The 24,564-nt window shown below is 36.8% G+C and overlaps 1 protein-coding gene across 2 annotated transcripts in view; it reads left to right on the top strand.

Moving 5' to 3' along the window:
- The window catches only part of LOC131047069 (uncharacterized), a 291,858-nt gene that overhangs the window by 167,296 nt on the left and 99,998 nt on the right, over window positions 1-24,564 (top strand). For both annotated transcript variants that reach the window (XM_057980896.2, XM_057980897.2), the window contains one exon: window positions 20,166-20,236. In XM_057980896.2, coding sequence (XP_057836879.2) covers window positions 20,166-20,236 — 71 coding nt within the window. The remainder of the gene's footprint in view (window positions 1-20,165; window positions 20,237-24,564) is intronic.

Raw genomic sequence — 24,564 nt, 5'->3', positions numbered from 1 at the left:
AAAGGTGATATGTTAGTATTGATTTAATATGTTGATGACTTATTAATCATAGGAAATGATCATCTTATAGATCAATGCAAGAAAGATCTATCCAAAGAATTTGACATGAAGGACTTGGGACTCCTTCATTACTTCCTAGGATTGGAAGTATGGCACAATTCTGACAGCATTATGCTAAACCAAGGAAAGCATACCTTGGATATATTGAAGAAATTCGGAATGCTGAACTGTAGGCCCATGACCTCTCCTATGGAAACCAATTTACATAAACTTAAAGAAGGAGCAGAAGAGTCAGAACCCACTGAATCTACTCATTACAGATAGATAATTGGGTCCCTAATGTACTTGGTGAATACAAGGCCAGATATCTGTTATGCAGTTAATGCCTTAAGTCAGTTCATGTGTGAACCTAAGGAGATACACCTGGTTGCAATAAAGAACATCATGAGATACCTATAGGGTACTCTAAACCTTGGTCTCAAATATGAGAAAGTTGATAAAAACCTCCATGGATTTACAAATTTAGATTGGGCTGGAAGTGTAACTGACAGAAAGAGCACTTCAGGATGTTGCTTTAGTCTAGGTTTAGCCATGATATCTTGGATCAGCAGGAAGCAGTCTTCAGTAGCTCAAAGCTCCACCGAGGCAGAATACAATGCAACTTCTATGGCTGCCCGAGAGGCAGTATGGCTTAGGAAGTTGCTTGTGGGGTTGTTTCGAGAGCCTATGAAACCCACTGTTATACATTGTGACAATTAGAGCTGCATAAAAATTTCAGTAAATCCAGTGTTCCATGACAGATCCAAGCATATTGAGATTCCATACCACTATGTGTGAGATATGGTAGACAGGAATGTGATCCAATTAGAATATGTTTGTACAGGAGATCAAATTACAAATATTCTGACCAAACCTCTTTCCAGAGTGAAGGTTGATCACTTCAGAAAATGTTTAGGTATGATAGAAAGGTAATTTGCTTTGTAATTTGTATTTGCATATCAATAAGATGTTTAATTTGTAAACTTCTTTGTCATGATAGGACATTTTGGATTTTTATCCCCTGAGTTCTTATCTAAGAGGTGACGATCTCTCAAGATAATGAACACTTGTATGGAGACATTATAAGGTGACGATTTTATAATGTGCAAACCAGTTATCATGTTGGATCTCTGGTGTGTCTTGGATGTGCCATGATTGTGTTGTGATAAAACATCTGTATAAAGTGTTAGTGCACATATCACAACTTGGATAAGATGAGAAGTTAATCCTTCTCATAGGATTATCCTTAAGTATTGCGTGATTAGGCAATACTGATATCACATGCTTAGTTGAGATCCTGTCATCACAAGATTGACGTGATGGACATCTGTATCATGTGTTTAGGTGATAGTTCATATCATGTGATCAGGTGGTATGATTTTCTAGAATGTCAAATTGAGTAAAGAATGCTAACTATCATTTGAATTGTGATGCTTGAATATATTGTTTATATTTATCTTACCTAGCTTAGAGGGAGTGTTAATGCATGATAGCTTCTGTAAGATAAATGGTTGAATGAGAGGTAAATGAAGTCTCTCATTCAATCATTTATCATATCGATAATTATGATGAAAACCTTCAAGCAATTAATTCTTCATTTGATAGGCATTCTACATTTGCATATAATTAACCTATTCAGTTCTATCAAATGCTTAATATCGATAATCATACTATATCATTGTTTATGTTCATCGATTTCTAAATCATGCTAATGCATTCCGATTTGTATCGATTAACATAATTGATAATAAACAAATGATTAATAGAACACTGATTGATATCGGGTTATATGTGCACCGATTAATATCGGGTGGCATGATAAAGTTACACCAATAGTTATCGGTTGTTAAGCATACGCTGATAGTTATTGGCTGTTAAGGTTATGCATACACCGATAGTTATCGGTTGTTAAAGTATAAACATATACCGGTTGGGATTGGTAATTAATATGTATCATTTGTTATTAACAAAGAGGCACGATCAATAAATGTCTTGATCGGTCATGACCGGTCAAGACATTGCTTGATCGTACCCCGCTTGTTATATATATATATCGAATGGCATTCGTGAGAAAGGACATAGAAAACAACAAATGCTCCTCTCACCTGGAACACAAACAGAAGATAGTGAGATTCATATGTTAATTCAGTAATATATAGAGGAAGATAATATTAAATAGAATATAACTTGCATATTGAATGTAAATCGAACATCATTTACAGGTTGATGATGTATGGATGCAACCTCAACATGTATATCTTGTAGATCATCACAAAGAAGTCATTGCATCCTTATTAATATCTCTTAATAATCAACATCATCAAGCCTCTGACTGATTGGAATGGTTTATATTCCCAAATTGCATCACCTTGATCAAGTTTTTAATTTTGATTGACTCTAAATGTCTTGATGTTTCTGGATTGTGGAAATCTGATAGCTTTATTTGATCAACTCTTCTGAAACTATCTGCTTTGCAATTTCATCTTGTGCCTTTTATTCTTATGTTTGGGAATCTTGAAAACATTTCTTTGCCTTGGAATGAAGACTTGGACTTCATGTTGTAGTGTCTTTCCTTTGGAATATCTTGAATGTTCTTTGACCTTGATTCTGTCACATTATTGAGCTTGTCTCCTTCATGTTCATAGAAATCCCTCTTCATGCCTTGAGCTAGTCCTCGTCTTGATGTCGTCTTGACTTCTCCTTGTATTGATTCTCTTCTTGTTGTAGTATATCCCATGTAGTTTTCCTCCTTTGCATTACTGTGTTCCTTTGATCTTTGGAAATCCAAGATCGATGTAGAGTCTTTCATGGTAAAATTATGTCTTAGGACACCTCCTTGCATGCCTTGATCCTCTTGGACATCATGATGAAGTATGAATCTTTTGAGCTTGTATGTCTTTTGCATTTGCATCATCATTCCTCGCCACCCTCCTTGAATTCCTCTTGATTTTGTTGATCTTGTTCTTGTAAATGTTGTCCTCTCCATGTGGTAAAGCCCTTCATTCCATGCTCCTTGCACCCCATTGCTTGCATCAAACTTGAAAAAGACAAACAAAACATTTAAATCTTGATTAGGAATGAAACCTTAAGTAAGCAAAATTCGCTTCATGAAACCCTTCAAAATTTTAAAATGACACTCGGGAATTCTGGAAACGATAATCGAATTCTGGAAATGCATTTTCAGGTGTGGAAATGTATAATTCCTTGTCTGATTTAAGTCATTGATTCACACCCCTGCTGGAATTCACTTGGTTCTGATTTGAAATATTCAAAATCACCTCCTATCATTATGGAATTTTCTGATCTCTGCCCTTTGATTGCTAACCTCTGCCCTTGAATTCGCATCAATCTAATGTGAATTAGCCCTGGTCTTCTCCTATTCACCTTAAAATGTTTTGCATTTGACTGATGTTGAAATGAAAGACTTTGATCTCCTTTTATAGCAATCTCATGATTAAACTTGCAATCCCCAAACAAGGCCGACCTGGTCTTATATTTGTTTGCAATTTAATTTATTAGAATCCACCTCCTAAGTCTGCGACCATTTGTTTTACATTTAAAGTTCAAATTTTCCCTCTATGAAGCTGACCTAGCACTTAAACTTTACCTTGGCGGGTTTCATATAAATATGAGGACATCAAGGGCACATTCTCAACATCACCAAGGACTCCTGAGTGAATTTAAAAAGGCAGATCAAGGACTGCCAGTTGCATTTTCAAGGTTGTTAGGGACTAGAGACTAGGAAGGGCGGATTTGTAGGGTAGCAAAGGACTGCTGCAGGCGGGTTTACACGTGTTAGGAACACAACTGAGCACATTTTTACCTAATGTAGGGACTGCAAGGGAAGGCGGTATTCCTAGGTGAAGAGGAACTAATCTAGGGCAGATTTTCATGGTGGAGAAGGTCTGAAGGACAATGCTAGGTGGGTTTAAGGCATGCTTCAGGACAATGTAAGGCGCTTTTTAGGAGGTGTGGAGAAACAGCAAGAGTGCATTTTCCCTTTGAGCATGGTCTATAAAGGTGGATAAGGACAAAAAATGCAAACTCTTCTCTTGTTCAAGGAATTGTTAAGGTGCCAAATGAAGGTAGTCTAGGACAATGAGGTGCAAATCAGGGGTATGCAAGGACAAATCAAGGGCGCCAAGGAAGGGTAGTTTTGGACTATAGGTCCCATGGGAGCTATAGTCCCTAATTATAGGTCCCAGGTCCCATGGGACCTATTGTTCTGAATTGAAGGGTGCCTTCACGATGAGTCTAACAATTTATTTGAGCGCACCCCCAACCTAGCCAAGGATTAATTTCAATTAGAGAAAACTTGCGAGAGGAAATTTAAGACACCTAGGCGCACTCTCATGTTGAACAAGAACCTTTCCCACTTTTCTAAGCAAAAAAAATGCATTGATACGGATTTTGATTTAATTCAAAGAGGATTGATGCCTTGAACAAGGATTTTCAAGTTTTCCATGTTGGTATGTAATGGCCCTTTTCGGGATTTACTATCATCTAGTCTTATCTAGATAGCTTTCTCTGATTTGACAAAGGATTTATGCTGATCATCAATCTCCCATAAAATTGATTACTATCTTCTTACAAATCTGCTAAAAAACTTCTTATAACCTACTCATATGTCTGTCATAAAATTCGTCATATCTCTTCATATAATCTGATGTCAATCTCTTTATCATAAAACTGAGATAAAGTTCTAGGCTTAATTTGTAGTCTATCTCCTTATCAATAACTTCTGGTGCATATGTTTTATGTCCTTCCCACCACATATCATCCACTCTCCCTTCTCCTTATATACAACTTCAACATACCTCTTTACCAAGAGAGGTAATCTTTTACAAGTATTCCTTCGTATTTGTTTCTCCTCTCCTATAACAAAACTGAATCATATATCCTTTATATTTTCTTCATTCCTTACACCCATTCACTTAACACTTACAATCTTTCATTATTCTACACAATCTCTTTTTACCTATATCTGCCAAATGGAAAGAAACATCTTTATAATTCTTCTTTCTATTCTTATGTACATTTCTACACTCACACACCTCTTACTTACTTTCGCCCCCGCTTCTTTCCGTTCCTTAATGCATTTATATCTTTATGTTTTTACTTGAAGAAAGACATCCCCTTACAATGAAGAAAACCCCTTTCCAAAAGACAAAACTCTTCTTAAATCTGTATCGCTGTCCTCCCTTTGTAATGCTTTTGTAATAGTTTAATCATTGTGTATTAATTTCTTTACATAGTCGTGCCTTAGGAATCTTTATAATCTTTATGTATTAAGACATAATACAAGCTTTCCCTTCAGTCATCAACACATCAACTCTACGATTTGCTTTATTCTGGCTTTAGTCGATACTAACAAAGTAATATGTAATTGAAAGCTTTCAAGGGAAAGATCCATACGCCACCTTAGCAGGCATAAGCCTCCATATATGTAATGTCCCCTACCAGGTTTAGGCATATTGCAGTCCTTGTTAATATTACTATTAATTCTGCATAAGAACATTATCGGGCTTCATATATTAAGCATACTTATTAAACACATCCCCATGCATACCACCACAAGCAAGGATGTTACTGCGTGTAACTTAATAACTATATCCTCCCTATATGAAATGCTGCGTACTTAGACTTAATTGATGATATCTTATAATATCATCATGTCATTTAATTAATGTCTTATTCTTAACTTACCACCACATCATTACTGATATGTATGTGTTAATCTGATCTTTCTAAAGATTAGTAATTGCTGACCCTTATATGGATTATTGACCTAATCGATACCTCTCTCTCTTATTAGTGTTAGTCGTATTATCCATACTAATCACTGACATTGATTATCTGACCATTCATTAGGAGCGTTTGATAAAAATATATGGTTCTGTTTAGGCAATGTTTAGGGTGATTACTGATTGACTTAACCAATCAGTAATTATTCTTATTTTTACATATATTAAATTAAATAAATAATTAATCAACTACTATATCCAATATATTAAATAAATAATCAACTATCAAAACATCACCCTATCAATTGATATGGGGGGCATGACAGATTGTAATATTTGTTTATAATTTATGTAATATAATATTAATTTAAACATTTCAAGAATATTATTATTGATAAATAAATATTAATAAATACTTAATAATTTCAAATAATCATTTGTTGATAAATATTATATTAATTAATAAATAATAATTGCTTCATTTAGGTTATATATAAGAATCAAGGAGGGGACATGACATGGTAGGAGTCATGAACAAGGATTTTGCAATTATTCCAAGTGAACCCAATGTGTAGACAAGGATTTTTCCAATTTTTCCCAAGCTGATTAACGACTTAGATATGGATTAAAACATAAAATTTGAAATTCTCAAGGGGAAACTCTATTTGTAGAAGGATTTTCACAAAATTTCCTGATTTCCCATCCTGTCAAGGTCAGAAAATCCAACCTTGACAAGGAATTTTCCTTTCTTGGCATTGAATTCCCATTATCTTTCACACTTATCATCTCCAAATCCCAATTCCTTAACAGCTTGTCCTAACGACATTAACAACTTTTTCTTGACACTTTGACAACATTGACAACATTTTGCAAGATTTTACAACGTTTGACAATTTGTGACAATCTGGACAACACTTAGCATTTTGACCTGTTGACGTGTCTGAAGTCGCATTGCTGCAAACTCCATATGGCCAACGCAGAATAGATTGTACTCGCTGAGTATCCTATCCTCTCTTGAGATAAGGAAATCCCTAATGCTATTTCTCACGTTTGATCAAAGGGGACGACCTCAAGGTTTCGTTTGTCAGGTCTAGACTGCGGGATTACTCAGTGGTTTGATGTGTTTTTTGCTGGAAACATAAGGGGACTTACGGTAAAATACACAATTGTTGGATGAATTCCCCAAAACTTTAACAGTCTCGTTTATCGAATGGTTTCAGTTGGGTTGATATTGTTTTTAGCAGGACTGCGGATTCTCCTTGGTAAATAAAAAGGGGAAAAAGAGGGATAGGAAGAGAGAGGTGCAAAAAGTCTAAATTACTTAACTAGGATAGCATATTCAGAAAACAGACAGACACCTCCAAACAACTAGACTAAGCATTACCAGCCATTTAAGAACAATACTTGCATCAATCTAATGCGATCTTCAAAGGAAAATTGAGTTTTCATGCTACTAAGTGCAACATCAGAACTTTAACATTCATTCAATGAGCATTCAATAACTGAACTAAGCATATGAAAGGTTCAAATTAACCATACAGAAGGAAAGACAATCAGTCATCCCCTAATGGTATGAACTGCGAGGATTCTATCAGATGTTTATCTAGAAAATGCTGTAGAGAAATGAAAGAAACATAACTGAAAATTCTAAATTAATGAAGGAGACCATGCACTCACAAGGAAACTTGAAACAGTCTTAACTTTGCATTAAATCCTGTAAATTTCGCTAGAGCTTCAGCAACAATCCATGACCTTCTTACAAAATGAGGGAAACCAGTCCCCTTAAATAGGCTTCAAAAATGGATGAAAGGCCAAGATCTAATCTAAACAAGTGGCCCAAATTCATCCTTACAAAAGAGGTACCCATACCCATAAATGGGGGGCAAATATCAGCAACTACCCCAAAGGACGTAATAACTACCCAAAAATGTAATTAAAACCTATCCAAAATAAATCAAAAAGGTGCACACACATAAAGTTTACATTTATAGTTGACTTGGAAGTCAAATATGACCCTTTGGCCAAAAAGTGCACTTTTCAAATTTCAAAAAAAAAAAGCACTCTAGGAAAGCACTTTCTCTTTTCCAGTTTCATATCCCTTTACCAAAAATTGATCCTCTCCATGCAAATATTCTTGCCACAGGTCTCGACCTGCTGCACGTTCTTCACGAACATATCTCTGGAACTTGATGCAAACTGGAACAACAAACCGAACTGAGGCATAGGGGGATGATGAACTTTATACTGCATGCTCTCCAGATGATGATCTATGTGTTTCCAACCGTCCTGCTAGCTTGACCGATTAGCCTCAAAACTCAAGATATCAAAGTGTAATTTACTAGCAAAATCTAGGTCCTCTGTAGAGTAGGCGACCTTGTCTATTTTTAATCTATCCTCCCAGTCTGGATGGATTATGGGATCAGACAGACTATTTTGCCAACCCAAAACCATTGATCAGAGGATTATTCCACCAAGGTCCCTTGTGCTCTTCAAAATTTCCTCACATATCTCTTGCTCTTCGTTAATAGTGGCCTTTGTGTTATTCTTCATGCTGATGGTCCAGTACCATTCTTTGAAAGTGTTAATGTCGTGGGGGTCCAAGATGTCAAACATTGTAGGAATCTGTGGATGCGTCTAGAAAAGAGTCGTCATGAGGGGAAGAGTTTCAGTAACAGCTTCATGAATCATGAGGCATTCCCACTTCATCTCGTACATTTTGACCAAAACGGTTTCTCGGTGGTGGGCCATTTTCTTTACATCCTTAATGATTAGCTCTCCCTTTTCCTTAAGGTCTCGCATCCATTCCCTGACGGCCTTTGCAGTATCCCGTACTCCTTCAAATTCTGTTGTGGTTCTCTGTGCCAATGCTGTTGGGGGAATGTGGGATGCGGAATCATTGTGCAATGGTCACAGGAGTTGATCAATGTACCCCTCGGCCTGCTCAGCACGAGCTTGATACATATTCTTTTCAGCTGTTATTTCTTCAAGTTGCCTGAGTATGTTCTGTACTGAATCCCTGAATTCCTCCTTTTCTTGTTCTTTAGTGGCTCGTCCGATGGGGACAGTCATGATGCTATAGTCTACCAGTGTAATCTGATCTGCTGGCTTGTCTACAGGCGGGGTGGTGATGTGAAGAGTACGGTTCCTTTGCTCATCTTTGGTCATTCTAGAATATGCCTTGGGCTTTTTCTTCCCCTTGGCTTTAGCTTGGTCTATGCGTGAGAAGATGTCCTCCAAATCGATGGGTGGCTTGGTGGCGGCCTTGCATTGGGCTCGGGCAATTAACCATTCTTGAGGTACAGTCTGGGCTGATGCTATGGTTAAATTTGCACTCTTTTTTTTGATGTTCTCAACCATCTCATCACAAATTTGCAGCTGCTCCGTTATAGGAGGAGTAGAGGAGGTGTCAAGTTCTTTGCTCGCAGTCGAGTTTTCTCCCTCTTCGCTGAACAATTGTCTAGTGCCTTTGTGTGATGGTTGCCCTTCAGTCTTTTCAGGCCCGCAGGTATCATTTGTCTTTTGCTCTCCTTCAATGGTAGAGTCATCTTTGGTAGTATTATGGGGCAGCAATTCATGGTGGCTCTGTTGGGTGGGTTCATGTATTTCGATCCCCTGAGTGGATGGAATCTCTCCTTCCTCTATTTGGTTATCCGGTTCGGCTGATTCAGCGACTCTTAGCTCGGATTCCAGCATGTCGGGTGCAGGAGGATGATCAACTCCAAATGCATCAATATCACTCTGGGAAGGCGGAGCAGGTATATAATCTAATTCTACTACATCATCGGATGAACTAGGGTCCTTTGCTGATGAAGTGACCTCTAGTCTCCTAATAGGGATCTTTTCGTTTCTTGTTCTTTTGGATGTCCGAGTTCCTCTGCTGGCCTTAGCCTTCTTCCTCTTCTCAGGCTTCGATCTCTTCCTTAAGTGCACTAGAAGTTCCCTCATCTTCGGAGGACTGAGAATCAAGACTACCCATTAAGTGGTAAGTGAATTGGACTCCTTCATGAATTAGTCGCTCAATCTGCTGGTGCAACCATTGGTCAGTATATCTTCCTGGGGCTGCCATAATTGCGTCAAAATCAGTGATCGGGTCTTGCGACCAATCAACGCCTGCCAAAAGATGCCTTACTGCCTCAAATTCCCGGACTTGCAGACAATTCCCTGAATCTGTGAGTTGATCTGGGACTCGGCGGTATTCAAAGAGTCGCATTTGCTGCACACTCAGCCTTGAATACTCGCCCCTTCGGACTTCATAGTCATCAGAGCAGTTCTTCCAATAATCAACTGATTCTTTTGCTCAGTATCGCCTGCCATGGACTCTTTTTGCCAGATTGTTGTGATCAAAGCATTTCCTTGGATAATGCTCCTGTAGGCCATAGGAGGCTAGTTCTGCAAAGGATTTCTCCGCTTGGGATGGGCTCTTTAGATGGACATCCTGGTTGCCTATAATCATGGGGAATGCGAATCCAGCCTGCTTCCTGTCCCTGAGTAAGCTGCCTACCGGATGTGACTGCCTTGCGACCTCCATAAGAACTATCTTGTCGGTTGGGTACCATGGAAGTCGGAGAGGGGTGCCATCAAAGCTAGCTATCCGGATGTACGAGAACATTGGGAACTGGATGAACCAGGCACCATATCTCTGTACTAAAATAATAGCTTGCTTTGAGAGCCTTATGTGTAATCCTCCCTGCATTAGCCTAATCAGGCGCATTGTGAAGGCGTCATTGACGTGCTCATATTGACCAACGACATAGGTCGGGCTGTTCCTTTCTCTTTGAGCTATATCCTGATAGTGTAGCTGTGGGTAACAATCATATACTTTTACCTGATCAGGTCCATTCCCAATTTCATCCTTCATGATCAAACTTGGCAGTGGCTGGTTCTTGGCGAACATGTAGACCAAATAGGAGGTCATAGTGAAGTACTTCTTTGTCTCGAGTTCGATCAGCTGAGTGTGGATGTTGTTGCTTATGATCTGGGCCCAGTCAAACTTGGATTTCCCAGTGAAGACTTGCTCTGTGAAGTAAAACATCCACTCTTCAAAGTAGTTGGATTGGGGAAGTCCCATAATCCTGCCGAGCAATGTGATCATGTCCCCATGCTCGTTGTGAAAGTCGCTTCTAGGGGTCTTTTTCCCAATCTTGACACTTGGAGGTCTTCTCTCCTTGTACCACTCTTCATTCATTAGTGTTTTGCACCTGGCGGGATTCATATCATACACACCTTGTGCTTCGTCCATTGTTGTAGCTATAGGGTTGTTTGTGAAGAGAATGTCAAATGCGTTGCCAATGGCCTCAAGAGTGAAGTTAGCGAGGACCATGTCCTCGAGGAGCACCAATCTGGAACCTGGCTAGTAATGTCGGGCAACCTCTACTACTAACTCATAGTTTTGCACTGCCAAAGGAAATCCTGCCACTTGGGCGATGCCACTTTCCATCATCTGTCTAGGCCTTCCATAGGCATTAGGGGAGAAGACTCGGTTCCTGAAATCTTGGATATCAATATGGCTCAGATCAGTATCACCGACACTGTCCCAGACACTCTGAACTTTTGACTCCCTCAGTCCCCCTCTTTGATATTGATACTTCATCCTTTCGACTTTGCGAGGGATATTTGATTTGGATGCTCGTGATGTCTCGGCTGTAGCAGGCGTCTTTGATGATTCTACCGCCGATTTAGGCATTTATCCTACACAGCCGGACTCGGATTACGAGGCGATATAGGGGAAGTAAAGCAGGTTAGATAAAGGATATGCCAGCATACAAGGATCAATTCAAAAACCGAATTGAAAGAGCAACATGATATCATTAGCTAAAAGCTTGATTGATTTAAACATAAATATTTATGAAGCTTTTTGATTGCGGATTTATACTTGGGCATTAATTTCAAAATGGACAAAACTTGAGAAATTTTCCTAAGTCTGAAAATGCATTTTCTGGTTAATTCCGAGACTCTGTTTTCGGTTGCTTTGCATGACGGCTTACAAACGGAAAAAAATGCGTTTTCGGATTCAATCAGTTTAAATTAACTTTGCATACGCATATATATGATTTGCGAATATTTCAAACCATTGAGAGGGGTGAAGCACACTTACCTAGCGAAGATGAATGATGCGAATCCGCACAACTTGCAAATTTGAATGGGGGAAATCTGCAATTTTTTGAATTTTAACGGTTAACATCCCACTCAAATTTTTGCGCCCATGGTTTGAAAAGAACTTGCAGTTTTCACGACTTAATCATTTTGATTACCTTGGTGATTTTTGAAAACTCCCACCTTCACACTTCTACGTGGTTTCTTCTTGGTGAGATCTTCGCGGATGGAGAGGGGAGTTTGGCATGATTGTAATGCTTGACTTTTGATATTTACGCCTCTTCAACCCCTAAAAAACAAAAACAAAACGCGACTCACCTCCTATTGGAAATTCAGGGGTTTAGAATATTTTGCGAGTTTTACAAATTTATAACTTCGCCATAGCTGCCGAACTTAGGCATTCCTGGAGGGTTTGAAAACTTCAAAACCTTAACACTTTTAGCAATAATCGCGATTCACGGAGCTTTCATACAATTTGCAAATTTTACGTAAATCGCGGTTTTTCCTTGGTATGCAAGCTTCGGATTTTCAGTTGCCTTACGAGATTAAACTTTAAGCTATCCACCGTTGTTCCTCCAAATTGCTCATTTTCGAACCCTTGGGGCGTTTTGCCAAGCTAAAAACATTTCGCAGGGTTTACCTCTTTTGCGATTTTCGGAGCTTTGGAGGTTTTTGTGAAGTGTGGCACTTTGGCCCCTTTTGCCAATTTTCAAACTTCTAAAGCAATCGCGATTTTCGGCGATTGGGCGTGGTTTGCCAAACTTCGGACCTTTGGTGGCATTTGCCAACTTTGGACTTTTTGCATTTTTCTCGCCAATTTCGGACCTTTTGACAACTTTGTCAACTTTGCCTTTTCTCACATTTTCACTTAAAGGTCCGAATTTCGACCCTTTGGGGCATTTTGCCAATTTTCACTTTTTCTAACATTTTGGCTTAAAGGTCCGAATTTCGGCCTTTTGGGGCATTTTGCCAATTTTCACTTTTTCTAACATTTTGGCTTAAAGATCCGAGTTTCGGCCTTTTGGGGCATTTTGCCAATTTTCACTTTTTCTAACATTTTGGCTTAAAGGTCCGAATTTTGGCCTTTTGGGGTATTTTGCCAATTTTCACCTTTTCTAACATTTTGGCTTAAAGGTCCGAATTTCGGCCTTTTGGGGCATTTTGCCAATTTTCACTTAAAAGTGCGGATTTCGGCACTTGGGTGAGTTTAAGGCTTTCGCCCCCCTTCCACCTTTCAGCTGGCGAAAATCGACATTCATACAAATTCCACAAACCTCTAAAAACATCATGTAATCCCTCTCATTATTCTTATTTGAAAATCGACGTCTTTGGGTCGTCATGCGACCTTCAGATGCTTTATCCTTTACTTGGCGGATTTCGCCAGCCTCTATCATCCCACGCCTATCTAAGGCGATTCTGCAAGCTTAGATCTTCTCTTGGAATTTGCATGCCTGAAGGCTCAACTGGCCTCATGGATTCACAGGCTCCTTCGTTCAACATCATCATCTCATGGACTGATCGCGGGCTCGCTCGAAAGGACGCGAGACACTCTGCGCGGAACTCACCAGGGCGAAGATAGGAAGGCCCCAAAAAGGAAAGGGAACCCTGTTGGCGACAAGGAGCGTGTGCAATGCACAACATGACCTCAATTCTCTATCCTGGCGCTTATTCATGAGTTCCGGACTCAAAATTGAATTCCTGGCTTGATCACATCCTAAGGACTAGATGATGCACTCAATAGACTTGACAAGGATTGATCAACACTCAACCCTTGACCTGACAAGAAGAAAAATCCCTCTCACAAACAAAGGCTCAAGACTACAAACTTATTGCCAATGAAAAATCCCATTCTATCTCTTAGATCTGAAAGGTCTAATGAAATCCAAAGAAACCAATACTACAATGGTCAGTATTCAGCCAACCATCCACAATATAAGTGCAAGTATCTAAGTGAAACATTGATATTGACATATTTCAAGCTTAATACAACTGGACCACCTTATTTCGAGCACATATTCAACACACTCTCTATGATAAGCACAACAAGGTGATTTCATCAAGTTATTCAACTCTAAGAAATAGAATGAAACTTATCATCATCGAGATTGGAACATCTGAGACAACAGGCATGATCCTTCATTAATTGGAAAAAAATGGCTATTACAATGTTTAGTAGGACTTCCATGCTGAAATCGTTGTAGTTCGTTGGTATACAAAATGCGCAACCCTTTACAATGTCCACAAGGCAATACATACCTACCCTTGGATACCCAAAATTTCAAATGGAAAACTAAGTCTACCAATTGCTTAGGTGGTACTTGGGTTCAAAATACAAAATTCACAAGCTACATGCTAAGTTGGCCTTACAGGCCCTACATAAGCAACACTAGGAACTCTACGCCTAACCTAGAAAACGACTTTAAGAAAGAGGTAACAACTTCATTCAAGTTATTGATGTTTGGCCCTTTGTGATATTTCATCTAGATTCTCTGAGAGAAAACTGATTGTTTGATATTTCTTTGTAATCTTTGAACTCTGTCAAATCCTCTTGGAAGCCCCAAAATATAGCCTTCATTTTCATCATTACATCAATAACCTATTGTGTTAGTTGCTGGTGAAGAGAATCTATGAATTCCTTTATTATTCTTGATGTTGGTGAAGGAACAGGCAATATTCTTAATAAATTTCTCTATGTTGGCTGTAACATTGTTTCTTGAGTTTTTTGTTGTCATTTAATTTGACATTGCACTCTTTAAATACCTTGACCCTAAGCTTATTATCCTACAACCAGTATAACAATGGATCTTGCTTTTTATGAAAAATGCTCCATTGGGCTAACTCACTGGAAGGCACAACCTTCATTCAATTGGGCAAATGTGAAACCTAGGCCTAGTAGCAAAAATGCCTAGAACCCCTTCAAAATTAATAGATTTGGTCTATCCTATAATAAATAATCCTTAATTCCATTCACAGACATCAATTGATACCAATTAAATTTGTTTGCAAATAGTTAATCAATCCAATCCTTTCAACCAAAATCTTCAATTAATTTTCAACAAATCAGCACAAATGTTATCCCTAGATGGAATCCTCCCTCATGGACAAGAAGGTTTTTGTCCTGAAATCCAATAGCAAAAGGGTAAACCCACAATAGTGAATTCCAAACTTAGGACATAACATTGTTTAACTTGGATGGAGGTAAAAAGATAAAAACACCTTCATTCGAATGTTTAAAATGTAGAAAAACTTTCAAACGAAGGTAATTTCCAAAAATATTAAATAGGGATCTTTGTGAAGGTCCTTTGTATTCCCTTTATGGATATTTCCATAAAAAAATTAATTGGGACATTTCAATGAAGGTCTCTTTTTTTCAGTTTTGGAAATTACTTTCGTTTGAAGTTTTTTAATTTTTTTTGTGGAAACAACATATCTTTAAACAAAGATCCTTGAATATCTTTGAACGATGGCACCTTTGTTCGAAGGTCCTTCGAATGAAGGCCCTAAATGTGACATTTCTACCTTAGGCCTCAGGTTTTCCTCAAAAAATTTCGCTTCCAACCTTGGGTTGGACCAACAAATGGAATGAATATGAAAATTTAATTTGGATGATCATAGCACTCAAAATAAGCTTTGAAAGAGTATAATTTTGAATATATTTAGTTTGCTTATTATATTTATTTTCTATTTCTTAGTGAAGGTAGGTTTCTCAACTGTTGTCAAAGTCTCTATTCAACACATGAAATATAGTAAAATATATGAATATTTTTTGAAAAATATATTTGCGCTAGGTATTGATGTTCTAATTTCAACAAAAAAATAAGTCAATTCGGATGGATACAAAAAAAGTTATACATTATCGAAGTAACCTGTCTGAATTATAATTAATCTCACTTCAAAAAGTTATAAAGAAAATTATGTAGCAAAAAGTTATGAAAAAATATATGTGCTCTTGATATCAGTGGTTATGAATCTATGGTTAGAAATTCAGAATTTTATCTATTCTACAAATAAAGTAATGCTTTATCAAAGTAATGCCACATTTGAAATATAATGTTAATTATAAAAAATAAGTTATGTAAAAAAGATCACAAATTATTTCCTAAATTGTTTTGAAAAATATTTTTGTAATTTACATACAAAATCACTGGCTAGCATTAATTTCAAATTCCTAATGGTTTAGTTGCTATAGGTGTTAGAAAGTGAAAATCTGATGAAAAGTGCTGATTTCAATGTCCTACTTTGGCAAAAAAGCAAGACACACTATTGTGGGGTCACTCAAAAATTTAGAGGCTTTTCATCCTCTAAATCTCCTATACCAAGAGATTTTCTCCTGGAATGCTTTAACCTCCCAAATGGAATGAACAACAATGAAAATGGATAGATGATTTCTTTGATCCATTTGGATTCATTTTTCGAGCCCTTCAATTTGAATTTCTTTTTCCCTCTCAAATTGTTTAAAAATACTTTCTTTTTATAAAGAAAATAATATCCAAGTAGTGTGCAAGAAAAGACTAATAACTAATAAAAACACATTCTGAATAAAATTATCACATATAGTTTATTATGTTGATTTAGATGACCACTTTTGAAAATAATAATATTTAAGTGGTCCTTAATGACAAGGAAGTGGCTAAGCCCAACTTAATTATTATTATTAAATTATTTCTCTTGTTTCATTCTTTAGACTTTGGGAAATAAGGAACAGGCTATGGGTCCTTAATTAATTCCTTTGATTTTGAAAAGAGGACATGATGCTGTAGGTTGGAAAGATTAAAGCTTAGATATCATTGTGATGTCTCTAGCTAGAAATTTTGTAAAAGATGCAATTTTAATGATTTGTTCAAATTGAAGTAAATATGGAATATAGAATATAGATGCCAAACTCCAATTACTAAGTGCTGATTGGTAGCGTTTTTTCTTATTTGTGCAAAATGAAAGAAACATGCAATATAGAATATAGATGGCAAACTCCAATAATTACATTTTAATGAATAGAAATAAATAGGCGAAACCCTCATACATCATACATCATACATCTTGGATGTTTTAGTATATCCAACAATAAATAATGGTGATATAATGTAACAATAGATGCAGACAATAGAAATACTTATATAACAATGACACATATTGAAACCCTTATAGATCCAATGATATAACTAAAATTTCAACAATTTGGCACTTACAAAATACTAATATGAGCAGAAATAAGTGACAAATCCTCATACATAAATTGTTTCAAACATCATTATACAAGATCAATAAACCGACTCACATGATATATTGTGGCTGGGCTGAATAGATGGTATGGAAGACATGTACAATTGCAGATCTAGGTTCTTACAGCAGCGATAATGGTGTATGGCAGTTGTCAAAGTTGACGGTCATCTAATTTGAAGTTTAAGTGCTGGCTGGTATGGGAGGTGCAACAGCCTCAAATAAAGTGCTGCACAACAACAATGTTGAAATCTCTCAATAATAAACAATGTTGTATAGCAGTGAATAAGCTTTAAACCTCTTCACAAACAACAGATGTAATGGACACCCTAGAATGCCCAAAAACTAAACCAACTGCTGTTAGGAATTTAGTCAAACAGTTTGTATCCAACTCCTTATTTCTCCGTTTAATGTTTAAACCTCTTATGGCTTCGGAATTGAAATGTTTGTTTGTTTTTAAGTCTTTGCATAGATTTGAAATCATATAACATGAACTAGAAGGAAATTACAATAATGTGCAACATGAAGATTGAACTACTGCTGAAATGATATTATTTCCAGAATTATTAAAATCAAATACATAGCAGATTTTTCAACTCACTAAATACTCCAGCATTTTTGACATAATATTCCAGCAATGACTTCCCATCTTGCTGCTACAGTAACATGAATAGTGTCGTGCTACAGTAACGTGAATAGTGCCACGCTACAGTAGCGTGAATAGTGCCGTGCTACAGTAATGTGAATAGTGCTGCGCTACAGTGCTGCTACAGTATTAATTAGTCTTCAATCAGTCCAATATCTTCATAAAATCATCCCTTCAGAATGGCATAAGCATTGGTCAAGAAGTGGAGAAGGTATGAACAAAACACCAAATCTGCCTGTAGTTGGAGATGCACCCAATCTACCTGTTAATGAAGCTGATAGCAAAGGATTCCAAAGGCCAAACCCCAAGGGAATGACGTCTAGAATGTCACAAGAGAGGATAGACGTCCTCTAATGCCAAGAACGGATCTGCAACTCACACATCAATTTCTTCTCATATTCAACATGCTGAATGAAGCCACAAAAGCTTCCTTTTATTCTTTCTCCATGGGTCGACCCAACTCACTTGAGCAATGTGGGATAAAAGATGTGCAATATAAAACATATTAAATTATTCACTTATGTCTACCTTGGGTGCCCCTTTGATTTGCACACATCCCCATAAAATAAATATTAAAGTAACACTTTAATATTTTACAATTAAATTAAATGTTACTTTAATAACACTTCAGGCATTAAAATATATTAGCAATCGGACTCCGAATAGCGCGAGTGATAGCTCGTCGGAAAGCTCTCGCCGAGGAGTATCAAATCCAATCACCAAAACTAGCTTCCGTTGTGTCTTGTTGACTTACTAAAAATAGTAAGTATGCCTGAAACTAAGTAAATCAACTCCGTTTTGGCCCAAACTGGAAATGACTAGGCCAAAACACTCCAGGATCCCCTTAAACCCTTCGTTAGCCCTTGGGACCATGTAGAGATAGGCTAACGCACATACACTTGGTCAACTGCTAAAGTGGGGACATTACAACAGATTTAAGACTTTACACCAGCATTAATAATGCAAATTGTTATAAAATGTTTCACAATAGCCACTTAAAATATTGATTTGATTGGCTTGCAAATACTCAATCAATCCAATCTACTGAAATCTTCAAAATAAACTCAATAATTAGCTCAAATGTGATCCTTAGATGGAATCAACTTGCATGAACAAGAGGATTTTTATTCTTTAGATGTCCTACACCGAGGCTCTTTTCCCTTAAGTGCTCCAACTCTAAAAGGGATAGTTCGTAGACTCAGACTCAAACTCAGAGAGTACTCCTCGAGTCCAAAATTTTGACTCAGCGAAAACTCCTCAAATACTTGGCAACTTAGAATTACTAAAAATTAAAATTTGTTGACAAATCATTTTCTTTTTTTGCAAAATTCAATTACTAAATGTATTAAATTAAAAATCGACACCTCGAAAGAGAAAATGCATGGTTTTATAACCAAAAAATGTGTGAAAAACGCAATTTAACTAGTGTTCTACCCACGTTGATAATTTTACCAATGTTTTTCTTGCGGTTGTGAAAAATTGCAAGTTAAATTTGAAAAAAATCGTGCAACAAAAAAAACAGAATACTTGTAGAGTTTGCAAACTATGGTCACCATTTGATAAAATAACAATTGGATGATACATTTGATCAATTCAGCCTCTTTTTATAAAATTCCATTTGGGTCTCAATTTGAAGACTGTCCCTCCTAAAAATCCCTCCAAAGTGTTTTAAAAAAATATTTTTTAAAAATAAATAGTAATTCTTAATTTTCTCTTTTTCAAAATAAAGTGACTTTCTCAACTTAAAATATTATTATTAATTTTTTTTCCTTAGTTAAATTATTTTGAAAGGGGACATGGCATAAGAGATGCCTACCTAGTCTATTCTTCTAAGCTCTACCTTTTGCCTTTATGAGAATTGTTTCCCTCTATTATAGAGTTGTCAACCTTTTCTAATTTGATTGGCTCATTTTAGGAAGGTCAAATATATCATTATATGTTATGCTAGAAAGTAGGCATTTTTTTACTTAAATTCATAAAATTATCTAAATCATACTGAAAACATGAAAAGTGGCTCCTCACTAGTGACAACTCCCAAAAGCATTCTTTGTTCTTCAATATTCCTTCTTTATAGAGTGCTTGTTTTCTATGTTTCTTTGCTACATGTGGAATGTGGCCTCTACTCTTTCATTCATGGTCAATAATTTAATTGTTTTATTTTATTAGCATTCTCCACATGGTTGTTTCTTGATAGCCTTGTTACACATTGAAAAATAAGATATGTCAACTATTGCTGCTATCATGAATAAATCAAGTATGTAGATATATTGTGCTTTGAAATTCCCATATGCTAAGATTTTTTGTTGATAAAAAAATCGGTGAAGAAAACAAGAAATTAAACATTCATTATATTTTTAATACACGTTACATTTACTCAAATGATTATTTTACGCTATTTAAGATCAACTTAATTGATGTTCTTGCAGCTATGTATTGAAGAATGAAAAAGCAGATGTTTATCGACTACCTTACTTATCAAGTAGCGGACCTGGTTTTGGTATGTTCCTTCATTGTATTATAGTTTAATTAATGAATTTGGAAGTTCTAAATTGTGGACTATCATTAGTTTCTTTTGCTTGATAGGCATTCCCATACTTTCATGGTGCAAGTGGTTTGTTTAGGAAAGAAGTTTTAGGTTAAATTTCTTTTATAAATTTTGCATGTTTAACACCTATTATAGATTGCATGTGTTAATGCATAGATAGCTTCGCAAGATAAATGATTGAATGAGAGATAAATGAAGTCTCTCATTCAATCATTTATCATATCGATTATTAAAATGAATATCATCATGCCCTCAATTGATAAGCATTCTTTATTTATACATAATTGTTTATTATCATAGAATTCCGATTTGATAATCTATTATACTAGTTGCATTCACCAATTAGCAAATCGTGATAACCATTGCAAAACCGATTTGATGATTATCGGTAAACTGAACATCAATTAGTATTGATGATTATGCTTGAACCGATTGTTATCAGGGAGATGTAATAAACTCACACCGATTGATATCGGGTGTTAAGGAAAACATTTGAAGCATTAATATAACCATACACCGATCGGTATATCATAAACATTTCTCTTATCTAGATTCAATTTCTTGCATATAATCTAGCTTATTTTCATTTAGAGTTGTGATCATTTAGCTTGATAAACTCATCTTGCATTTAACTATTAATCTTGCATTTAACTATTAATCTTGCATTCGCCTAGTTGCATTAATATAACCATACACCGATCGGTATATCATCAACCCAGACAGTACCTCAAGAATGGTTGATTGCCAGAGCCCAGCGCAAGGCCGCCACCAAACCACCTATTGATTTGGAGGACATCTTCTCGTGCATAGACCAAGCTAAAGCTAAGGGGAAGAAAAAGCCCAAGGCATATTCTAGAATGACTAAAGATGATCAAAGGAACCGCACTCTTCACATTGCCACCCCGCCTGTAGACAAACCAGCAGATCAGATTACACTGGCGGATTATAGCATCACAACTGTCCCCATTGGACGAGCCACTAAGGAGCAAGAAAAAGAAGAATTCAAGGATTCAATGCAGAATATACTCAGGCAATTTGAAGAGATAACAACTGAAAAGAACATGTATCGGGCTCGTGCTGAGCAAGTCGAGGGATACATCAATCAACTCCTGATACCATTACACAATGCTTCCGAATCCCATATTCCCCTGACGACATTAGCATAGATGACCACAACAGAATTTGAAGGAGTACGGGACACTGCAAGGGCCGTCAAGGAATGGATGCAGGGCATTAAAGAAAGAGGGGAGCTAATCTTCAGGGATCTACGTAAAATGGCCCTCCATAGGGAAGCTATTGTTATCAAAATGTGTAAACTAAAGAAAGAATGCTATAATATTCATGAGGCGATGGCAAAGACTTTTCCCCTTGTTCGGGCTTTATTCTAGACTTGTTCTCAGATCCCTGCTGCTGATGCTATTTCGAATCCTTATAGTATCAATACCTTCAAAGACTGGTATTGGACTCTCAGCATGAAGGACGACATGAGGGATAGTATCAATAAAATGCATGATAAGTGCGATGACACTTTATCAAACGTAAAAGACATTGGTGAGAGGATCCTCAAGTCCATGGTTCCGGGTTGGAAAAACAGTATGGAGGATAGTGAGGTACAGCCGCAGTGGGAGGACCGACTCATTCCCAAAATCACGCACTCCATAGGGGATCTAGATTTTGCTTCTGAGCTTCAAGCAGACATATTAGTTACAAAATGTTTAATCCACCTATGCCGCCAACAACCGAATTATTCAAGTTATGCGTGAGATTTCAGGACTACGTTCGGGTAGAACGTGCAACTGATCGGGCTATCTGGGGAGAATATTTGCACGACGAAGTCGAGTTCGTCACTGAAGAATCTAGAGCTGGAAAAGAGAAAGTGATCTCCTAGAAAGTGCTTTTTCCTTAAAATTTTGAAAAGTGCACTTTTGCACCAAAAGGTCATGTTTGACTTCCAAGTCAACTAAAATGTAAAACTTTATGCATGCACCTTTTTGGATTATTTCTGGCTATGTTATAATTACCTTTTTAAGGTAGTTATTGCTCCCTTTGGGTTGGTTGTTGATGTTTGCCTCCCATTTATGGGTATGGGCAGCCATGTTTTATGGATGAATCTGGGCCACTTGTTTAGATTAGATCTTGGCCATTCATCCATTTTTGAAGCCTATTTAAGGAACTGGTTTTCCTCATTTTGTAAGAAGTTCTTGAATTGTTGCAAAAGCTCTGGCGAAATTTACAGGATTTAATGCAAAGTTAAGACTGTTTCCAAATTTCCTTGTGAGTGCATGGTCTCCTTGTTCATTAATTTAGAAATTTTTCAGTTATGTTTATTTCCTTTATATAGCATTTTCAAACAAACATCTGACAGAATCCTCGTAGTTCACACCATTAGGGAATGGCTGATTGCCTTTCTCTTTGTATGGTTAATCTGAACCTTTCATAAGCTTAGTTCGGTTATTGAATACTCACTATGAATGTAAAAGTTCTAATGTTGTAGTTGATAACATGAAAATCCTATTTTCCTTTGAAGATTGCACTAGATTTATGCAAGTATTGTGCTTAAGTAGCTGGTGATGCGTAGTCTAGTTATTTGGAGGTGTCCGTCTATTTACTGAACCTGCTATCTTAGTTAAAATTTATATTTCATGTATCTCTCTCTCCCTATCCTTCCCTCCTTTTCCCCTTTTTTTTATCAAGAGAATCCGCAGTCCCATTGAAAACAGTATCAACTCAACTGAAATCATTTGATAAGAAAGATCTCAAAGATTCCAGGGAACTCATCTATCAATCGCCTATCTCACCATAAGTCCCCCTTGTGTTTCCAGCATAAACACATCAAACCACTGAGCAATCCCGCAGTCAAGACCTGACAAACGAAACCTTGAGGTTGTCCCCTTTGATCAAACATAGAAAATAGCATTAGGGATTTCCTTATCTCAAGAGAGGATAGGAAACTCTGCAGGTTTATTCTATTCTGCGTTGCCCGTATGGAGTTTGTAGCAATGCGATTTCAGACACATCAACACAACCCTAGAAAGATGATATAACACAACACAAACTTTGTCAATATTACCCCATTCTACACAGGCGACTTTTGTGTGAAATTGGTCCAACAAAATTTGAGGGTTTTTGTCCCCAAACTCCAAATCTTCAGCTTGCTATCGATCCTTGGATGGAATTGCTCTGATGAAGGTATAGGGTTTTTGTCATCAACTTCAAGAAACCATTGGGGTTTTCATCTCATTAGTGGAAATCTAGGTACAGGCACAAATCTCAAAAAGAGAAAATTATCAAACTGCAAAATGAATGCCTTTTTTTCTCCTCGGTCTCTTTTTTATAAACCCATGCAGCGCTTTCCAAAATTTAATTATTAATGAATTTTAAAATCTTAATTTATGTTTTTCTTTCTCATAAAAGTGACTTTATAATATTTTGTTTTATTTTATTTTTGGGCCCAATTAAGTCACTTTTTCAAAATAAAATATGCAACTTTTAAATATAATTAATCAAATGCAAGCTGCCCAAAAACATTACACAAAACTTTGAAACCTACCGCCCTAACATTTTTTTGTGTTTTCCTTCCCCTCATAACTTTGGTATTGGGTATGTTATATCCCCAATCTTTGATCTCGCTCCTTGCATCAAGTATCTTTGAATTTTTATCCCCGTTGTTTCTTGTATCGGATATTTTCAAATCTTGCTCCTCACTCCTTCCTACATTAGGTATCTTCGAATCCTTATCCTTGCTCCTTGTATTAGTTATCTTTGAATCCCAATCCCTTCTCCTTCTTGCATTGGGTGTCTTCAAATTTCAATCCCCACTCACTATCATGCTTCCCTCTTCAAGTCCCTTTGGGTTCTCCTTCCCAGCCTTCCCCCTTGTGAAATTCTTTTCAAGGATTATGTTGCCTACTTCTTCATTGTCTTGCTATTCCTCCTTGAGTCTGCAAAAATATTGTCCTTGTATCTTGGCATCCCTACATCCCATTCCCTAAACCCCCAACTTTAGAGCTTTGAAAGTCTTAATGCTTGCATACCAAGTGAAAATCATGTGAACAACATTTTGACTACTGATTCTCCAATCCCTCTTGAAAATGCATGTAATAATACCCTTTATTTATTGGACAGTTTTTATTTTATTTTTGTAGTTTTCACAATTTGTAGTGCATAGGCATTTCATCAAACAATTTGCTTGCAATTGATTATGAGGAAATTTATGATTTGAAACTATTAAAATAATATTGTAATATTTAGTTTGCTTAAATATATGTAGGTATGTATAT

This window comes from Cryptomeria japonica, chromosome 9, assembly GCF_030272615.1.
Source record: "Cryptomeria japonica chromosome 9, Sugi_1.0, whole genome shotgun sequence".
NCBI lineage: Eukaryota > Viridiplantae > Streptophyta > Pinopsida > Cupressales > Cupressaceae > Cryptomeria > Cryptomeria japonica.
Note: the sequence above shows the minus strand (reverse complement) of the source record. Positions and strands in the feature narration are given on the sequence as shown.